This window comes from Physcomitrium patens, chromosome 12, assembly GCF_059467195.1.
Source record: "Physcomitrium patens ecotype Gransden chromosome 12, ASM5946719v1, whole genome shotgun sequence".
Lineage (NCBI taxonomy): Eukaryota > Viridiplantae > Streptophyta > Bryopsida > Funariales > Funariaceae > Physcomitrium > Physcomitrium patens.
This window is the reverse complement of record NC_143421.1, coordinates 3,555,850-3,564,836: the sequence shown is the minus strand read 5'-3', so window position 1 is coordinate 3,564,836 and position 8,987 is coordinate 3,555,850. Positions and strand designations below refer to the sequence as shown.

The 8,987-nt window shown below is 26.9% G+C and overlaps 1 protein-coding gene across 4 annotated transcripts; it reads right to left on the bottom strand.

Annotated features, from left to right (window-relative positions):
- Positions 1-1,291: 1,291 nt before the first annotated feature.
- Positions 1,292-6,131, bottom strand: LOC112289506 (uncharacterized). 4 transcript variants are annotated; one of them, XM_073537607.2, is made up of 14 exons: positions 5,601-6,130; positions 5,232-5,383; positions 5,007-5,076; positions 4,690-4,777; positions 4,346-4,483; positions 4,081-4,161; positions 3,790-3,848; positions 3,286-3,464; positions 2,865-3,013; positions 2,596-2,691; positions 2,354-2,497; positions 1,995-2,135; positions 1,836-1,896; positions 1,292-1,697 (listed from the first exon to the last, which is right to left on the bottom strand). In XM_073537607.2, exons 1-14 carry the CDS (start codon positions 5,606-5,608, stop codon positions 1,633-1,635), a joined length of 1,431 nt encoding a protein of 476 aa, XP_073393708.1. In that variant the 5' UTR covers positions 5,609-6,130; the 3' UTR covers positions 1,292-1,632. The 4 variants fall into 4 exon arrangements, with proteins under 4 accessions (XP_073393708.1, XP_073393707.1, XP_090110744.1 ...); XM_073537606.2 differs by having other exon boundaries at positions 1,822-1,896; positions 5,601-6,127; XM_090254618.1 differs by lacking the exon at positions 1,836-1,896 and having other exon boundaries at positions 5,601-6,131.
- Positions 6,132-8,987: the final 2,856 nt, after the last annotated feature.

The window sequence follows — 8,987 nt, the reverse complement described above, 5'->3', positions numbered from 1 at the left end:
TTCAAACTTGCTTTTCATGGTTTCAAGAACTTCAAGTTCTTCATCAATCTTTTCTATTATAATAGATTATTTTATTATTATCATTATGATCTAATTTATAATTTTAACAATTCTTTTTAAATAAAGCATTCATTTACATTCATATTTTTAACAATCAAATAACTTATTATTTGTAGTCAAAATTAGACTACAAATTAATCAAAAGCTTATATTTATCCTATAACCTTGCAAAAACTAAGTGAAAAGATAAATTTAAGATTAAATTTATTTTTAAATATAAATATTTTAATTTTAATTTTAATTTTAATTTTAATTTTAAACCAAAAAAATATTATTAAATATACACAAAAATTGATACTAAGAAGTAGATATAAATATTATATAATTTAATTCAATTATTTTTATATTTTATAAACTATAAATGTCTTTTAAAGCAAAATCAAGTATATATTACTTTTAGGAATATATTCAAGTATATAAAACATGAAATATGGCAACTTCACTATTATATAAAATACTAATTAGTCCAAATCATTGTAAACTAAGATAAGCATTGTTCTTCTTTTCTTACTCTTTTAAATTGTAACAAGAAATTTTGTAGTTCTATTATAATTGTAATTGAAAGCTTAAAACTAACAAAGGATTTACTTAAATTTATTTATTTATTGATAATATAAATACATAAAATACTTTAGTATTTAAAATAAAATTTAGAGTAATAAATATGCTAAAAAAATATCATCAAATCATATAGAAAGTCATTTATACCAAAATATATATATATATATATATATATATATATATACACCTTATTTTTGAAACATTAGAATAAATCAAAGATGGCTTAAAAAATAAAATAACATAAAAAAGAATGAAAAAACCTTAAAATTCTTGATTTTTTACAACAACCTTATAACTTAAAAACCAAAATAAAATAAATAAATAAATAAATGATAAGATATGATTAAGTGTTATATATATATAGATAGATAGATAGATAGATAGATAGATAGATATCTCTTAAATATTCTTGTATTCATTTTGCTTAAAAAAAAGGATGAAATTCTCTTTAATTCACTATTTAATCTAAGCTACAATTCAACCTATTTGTATTTGAAAGAAGAAAAATAAAATAAAAATACACATTGTTGTAGCTTTTGGAATTCAAATTCTTAACCATTCTATCCACTATGCCAAATAGTTTTTATATTAGGTATGCAATAAGGTAGAAGATCTATTTCTAATAACTTAAATATTTTAGTATATTTGCAATAAGTATAAATATAAGATGTACTATGAATTTTATTTATTACTCACAACTTAATATCATTTTAACCACCCCAATCTATTTCCAATATTAGCTTAACATCATTTTAACCAACCCCCACCTATTTCCAACCAACAAATGTCAGAGTTTGTTGACAATAGGTTGTCAAAACTACCAAAAATACTCCACCACATAGGTTGGAAATGGAAGTGGTTGACAATGGGTTGGCTACCTTAAACCTACATTCCTTAAACAGTTAAAGATTTTGAGATGCAAAGCACATTCAATGAAGGTCAAGGTCAACTGTAGGAGAGATGCAATGGCGCTGGTCCAAGTCCATATTTGGTCTTTTGAATTTGCCTAGCTCATGACATATGTAAGCCATTAATGCCTTTGGCAGATCTCTCGAATTCTCTGCCACTCCCACAACCTGCAAGTTTTCAGATTGCTCATAATTCAGTTGAAAGATAAATAAATTGTGAAGCACTTTTACTAATGGACTCACTCCGAAATTGTCCGAAAGCTCTAGAAAATTTCTAGACCCACAGGTGTACCTTGGGAGTTATACCGAGAATGGATGCCGCTTCTGTGATGTAAAATTGTACATTCTCGTTGTTTGCACTTTTACACTGCTCAATCATCAAGAAAATAGTTTATCCTCAGAGAACCACAGCCAGTGAAGAGTGATGCATGTATAGATCATCAAATGGAATTAAAGTATAATAACCTTATTGGTGAGTTGTGCAAGGCGAACGAAGGGTGAGGCAAAGCAATCGTCTAGATCAAAAAGATCGAGCGCTGGAGGAGGAGGATCTCTTAATGCAGGTGGAAACACTGCCGGTTGTAGAGGCGGCATCGGCACCTCGAACTGAAAAGCAATCATCCATCATTTGCACCAATTTGAAAATGTACAGCATGCATCTCACCATGAATTATCAAATTTCGTGGATCTGCCTCTTTCACAACTATCTTTTCTTCGAATGTGAAAATAATGATTAAAAAACAGCTAGAGCTTAGAATGCACATGCACTGAATGATAACGTGCTTGAATCGGTCTACCGAGTGCACCTAGGAGGTTTGAGTCACCTGAGGAGTAATAAGTGTTAGAGGGGCATGCTTGACTCCAAGCTGCTTGTACAATGATTTGACATTTGGAATCAAATTCGTATGATACTCAAAGAGCTTCTCATCCAGAAGTTTTGAACAATCCTTAGGCAGTTCTTCTGATTCCTGTGTGACACCAGATACACATCCATGCCACTCCCAAACTCAGACAATCGACTTATTTCATTCCTCATTCAGAGGGCTTGTAAATGCGTCACAAGCACCTGCAAGCAACATCGAAGTCGGTTTGCTAAAGCTTGCGTGTCAGGAACACACAAAACATCATTGGTTTCCACTTCATCCATGCTGATTTCGTCCACCTGCTCAATCTCGAAACTAATTAGAAAAACTTCCACGAAAATTGACTTTCAATTTCCTCTGCACTTTTCATTTATTTACTTAGTTATAATTACTATCATCAGTTTTCAAATCTCATCTACGGCTCAAACCAAGTGACATTGTCACGATGAACATTACAGTGCTTAAGAACAACCTCTAGTTTGGTTTTGTTGATCAGCCAAGAAAAGAGAAATTCCAACAGCTTGGCGTTATCCTCTTTATCCAACCAAGCATCGTCAAACATGGCGGCGCTGCCGATCACTGCTACCTTTCCTAATTTCCTCGCACCGCAAGAAATCGCACCTGCATTAAAGAAAACAGCACATGTAAAGGATCCAATTCTACTCAGAGTATAGCAACTACGTTGGATCGAGAATCGATTCACGAAGTATTTCATTATACTTATTTAATTAGTTAGGAGCAGAAGGTCAAATGGAGAGACAGTCCCGTATGTGAGAACGATCTAAGATGAACCTGATAGTGGCGGGGGAGTGATTCTTGTATCGCAAGTCGAGTGAAATACACATCAATTGGAGTAAAGAACTGGAGCACACAGTCTTCGAGTAGGCTCTGACCTAGAGGACGGTGAATCGGAATGGCTAAAACGCCAGAGGACAGAATGGGAGCTGCAGGACGCTGCACTGACAAAGTAGCGCCGTAAGGATAGACGATGTGCATCTCCCCCCGCTCGTTGCTGCTGCTGCTCCCCATCCCTCCTTCGAACTCCTCTTCCTCATTCCACCGCAGCTGCAGCCTGCGCAGTTCATCCCCCACCAACACATTCATCCTCTCTTCATCGAAGTTTCATCTCATATATTCATCCGATGATTCGACAACGATTTCGTCCGTAAATCCACCACATTCGTCCATTCTGTACGTTCATCCTTCATTGCATTCTCAAATTCCAGACCTCTATTGGTTTAGGGTTTAATTTTAAATTTCTTGAATTATCCATAATGGGGTTGTAATTTTAAATCTGTAATATTATATTATGAAATTTAAAATAAATAAAAAAAATCATTCCAGTAGCATACATTCAAAAAAAAAAAAAAAAAATCAGTTAAGGAATCAAGGCAAACTTTGTTGTGTGGTTTGTGCTGATACTCTTGTGCACGCACTTTGAATCCTTATTTGGAACCTATGGTTGAAAAAATTACCAAAATATACCAATAAATAAATAAATAAATATTTAATAAGAAATAATTGTATGGTAAAATACCCATTATGGATAATTCAAGAAATTTATAAATTAATTTTACAATGGAAATTATAGTGATAATGATAATAGTCTTTAGCAACAATGGGCTGAAATTTGTATTGTTCATCAATAGATATAGTATGATCAATGCTTTAAATTTTGTATGACTAACATTTGTTATGCTTTTGCTCAAGATTCCATCTGATATGAAAACCTCTTTGGGATGCAAATATTTCTCTTGTATTGGTTGAACCTATAAAAGTTAAACGAATGTTAAATATTTTGTGTCAAAACAGTAATAGTGTATTATAGACTTATTCAAATACATAATTTCATAAAGAAATATACTGTAATTACTTAAAAAAAAAAAAAAAAAAAAAAAATGTAACATGTAACAAATTTAATTGCTGAGAAAGTTGTTGAGCAATTTGACATACAACACAGTCCAAATTTATTGTCACACCATAATCTTCCAATAATATATCAAAGCTTTTATTCTTTTTAACAACATAACTTTCTTTTCCCAAAAACAACATAGCACCTCCTTCATTAATGAATCTTTTCACATTTTCAACCTAAACATTTAACACAATATAAACATTACATGTAAATACCAAAAATTAAGTGGTATAATATTAAATAATTTTAATGAAATTATATATAAACTATCACATGTCAAACAAATACAATTTTTAAAAATTTGTATGAAGAAGCAGAACTGCAACACATTCAGGTATAATACTTTCCAATTGTTAACAATAGTATGATTGTGTATATGGACCTCGGTATTTGTAAAATCTTCTTTTGGGCAACCAAAAACAATAACATTGGTTTTTTGAAGAAGTTCATATGTGATTTCCTTCTTATTACTGTTTTTATTTGAATCAATAGTAATGCCTTTATTATAAATATTGTGCAATAATTAAATCACGTTTATTAAATTCGTGTTATAAATATATATATATATATATATATATATATATATGATGAAAAAAATTATACATGCTTATATATATATATACATATGTGTGTGTGTGTGTTATTTTCTTAAAATTAAATATATTCTATTTTAGAAAACGTATTCAAGCAAAAACTTACACCACAATTTTAGATGTATTTCTCAGTTTTTTCACCATTTGCCTGTACCCTTGGCTTGGTGTATACAATTCTACAGAAAAATTAATACTTCATAATGAATGTCATTTCAGCAATAAATACTACTAAATCAAACATCTATTTAAAAACATCTATTTAAATTACCTTATTTTCTATGTCAAAATTTTACAAAAATATATTTTAATGTTGTGTATGCTTTGATGTTACCATTTTTAGAGCAATCAAAGACGATGCAGGGAAATCCGTCATTCTCAAGAACAGCATTAGAGACAGCATTGGAAACGTTTTCCATGTTTTGATTAAAATTCCAATATTGAACAAGTGTGATACTTTTGTAACTCAATTTTGAAACACAATCCCTTCAATAATAAAATCAAAAGCTATGTGATCATTTTGAAATGCTCTAACATTAGGTTTATCAAAATTTAATTAGTCAATGTATGCAAATTTTCAAAACTTTTCAGAATGTTGAAATAACGGCATTGAGTGAACAAATTATTTTGAATTGCAATGAAATTCATGTAATATATTATTATTATTAATACTCAATATTGAAGTGAAAGTAAAAGATTCTACTTGAGCATCTTCACCACATTTCTCAAAATTCAACATTTCATAAATTATTTATATTATAAACCCTAATATTGGTAAATATCATTCATATTTGTATTTAAATCAAATACTCAACATTTGAATGTATTTCAAGTTTCCTTTTTACTAAAGAGTTTGAATGCAAATTATTATCATTAAATTTTCATATCTTAATTTTGAACTACAATGAAATTAATAGAACTTTTCAAGTACTTAAGATTACTAGAGAGAACTTTATTTTATTTTATTTTATTTTTTATTAAGATTCTTGCTATATCAAATTCATTGATGAAAAAAGATCATCCAGAAATAACAGTTTACATGCATTTTTAAGTGAAGTACTAGATTCTGTTAAACAAATCGGTGTTGTTGATGAAAAAATCAACAGCAGCTCTATATTTGAATAAGAAATATACACGCATATATATATATATGTATATGTATATGTATGTATTTATTTATGTATGTATGTATTTATAGAAAACATATACATACATATATACATACAACTCATCTCCCATGCAATGAAACTTTGAATATGTAAAATAAAAAATAAAACTAAAAAACAGGAAGAAATAAAAAGAAAAAGAAAAAAGAAAAACTAGGCAAGAGGGATAGGCTAACTTTTCTTTGAAATTTCTAGTATTTTATGTTCATATTTGCCTAAGTCTATGATTTATTTTTATTTTTTATTTTTATTTATTTTATTTATTTATTTTTCTTTAGTGAGTAATTTGAAGCATGCTTAGTTCAAAAGTGACCTTTATTTGACTAAAAGTCTAAATTTTATCATGTGAATAATATGAGGTAATACAGAAAAGTATACTTTAATTATATTTTATACAATTGTTTTATAGCAGACAAATAAACTGAGTTTGAAAAAAATGTATAAAAAATGAAGATATTTATTTGAAACAAAATTTGATGAATACATAAATAAATAAATAAATAAATAAAAATATATATAATCATATAAATTAAATAATAAAATAGAATACAATAAAATACAAAGTTTGTAACATTTTAAACCTTCTCAAGGATATTTACAGAAGCTAATAAATACTAACAACAGCAAAGAACCTCAAGAAGAACAACCCAATTGTTAAGACCTTGAATAGTTCTTATTCTTATCTTGTTGTATTTCACCAAAATATTAGTCATTTATTATACACTTCAATTCACTCAAAGCTTTCAATGTGTATGTTTACAGAAAATTAAATAATCTGTAACCGTAATTGAATCTGACAACAAAGCAACGCTTATTTGAAATTGGTTTAGTGTTTTGATAAACTCTATTAATTTTTGTACCAAAACTTGCATTGTTTAATAATTGAAGTGTAAAATAAATGACTAGTATTTATTTATTTTATAAAATATCTTATAATTGATTAATTAATTTATTCATTTATTTATTTACATTAAATATTAAAAAAAATATTTAAAAGGAGTTTTTATTATACCACTAGAATGGGTAACCTGGAGTTAAAATTTTACCCTTCATTTTGAAAAGTAAAGGGTTGTGTGCAATAGCTGTGTCAATAATTAATACATACACTTTATTTGATTATTAGTTTCCACTGCAGCAAAACTATCAAAATTGATGTTTTCTTGCCTCTGTTTTCATTACTAATTCTTTCAAAATATTATTTTGGACTTTAAAATAAATATGTTCATTGAATTCCATTGCAAATATCAAGTGTGTTAAACATGATGATGTAATATGCAAATCCTAAAGCATTAAATGACATGGTTTTGAATTCTTAAATATATTTTATGTATGTGAATATATATATATATATATATATGTCGTTTAAAAAAAGAGAATTCGATTATTTTTTATTTTATTTTAAACACAATTATGTACACATTTTAATTTTTGATTACTATATATTATGATATAATATAAAAGAAAAACTTTAATGATATTAGAATAATTTTACTTTGTTGGGAAGAAAAAAGAAACAAAAACAACAAGATGCAAAATCTAGCCCCATATGTGTTAATGGAACAATTAAATAATGTAATAGTCTCTATAGTATCCATAAAAATTTAAACTTATATTGTCACAAGTTGAGATTTGTAAGATGAGTTCACCAAACCATTACATAAATACATCTACATGTTCCTATTACTATACAAATACCTGTGTACACTTTATTATCCAACAAATATATCCATAAGATAAAATATACTTGAGATTAATTCATCATCCAACCTAATTGGAGCTTTTATCATTTTTTTAGTAATTTATTTATATGTATATATATATAATATTTACCTTCATTATAAAAAATAAAAGAAAAAAGTTAAAAAATAAAATTCCAAAATATCAAATTATTATTTTTTAATTTATATTTTAAAAATATATTTTATGATTTTATACATTTTATTTATTTATTTATTCATTTAAATTTTAAACTAAAATATGATATTTTATTAATTACATAAAATATTCATTTGCTTTTTTAGTGCATTGCATTGAAGTTTACTTGATTTTTTTAATATCTTAACAACTTATTTTTAACATGTATTATATACTTCTACATTGTACAATTAAAATATACTAAAGTTTTATTATTTCAAATTTTGGTTGATTTATTGAATTAAAGAATATTTATTAAAAAATATAATAGTATTATTATTATCAATGGAATTATTGTTGATATGTGTCTTGTATTAAGTCACTATGAGTTCTCTTGACAAGCATTGCCTACTAGTTTCTAACAACCTCCCATGGGGAGTTTGAAACGGAAAGGGATGGCTTTATTCTTAGCCCCCCTCTTCTCCTCCTAGTAAAAGTATAGTGCATTGCATTGAATAAAATAATTATAAAAATATTTATTTAAAATTCAATTAAAATTATTTTGGTTATTTTTATTGACCACATTCTTATATCTATAAAAAAATTTATACCAAACTTTAAACATTTTGATTTACATAAAAAATTTGATATGTGTATATTTGTAAGTATATATTATAAATAAAATAAAATTTATAATTTTTCTTATTAAACTATCTCATCAAAATTATAAAACATAACTATGTTTCTTATCTATATGTACATAATATGAAATAGGATTGGATACTCTAAGGTCTAAAATCTTACCAAATCCATAACAACAAAGATCTCAATTCAATATAAGACTAAGAACACTAGAAGAAAACTAAAAGTAACTAAACAGAATGAAACATAAAAGAGAGAATTGAGTAAAAGAGAATAAAATCAAATAAAATCAAACAAAATCAAATAGAATGGAATAAGCAAATCAAACTTTATTGAGAGAAAGAGTCTAAAGCTATACCTAACCAAATCTTCCAAACGGCCTTAGTCAGTCCTATTTATACTTTGTTCAAGTATCTTAGATTTTTTTA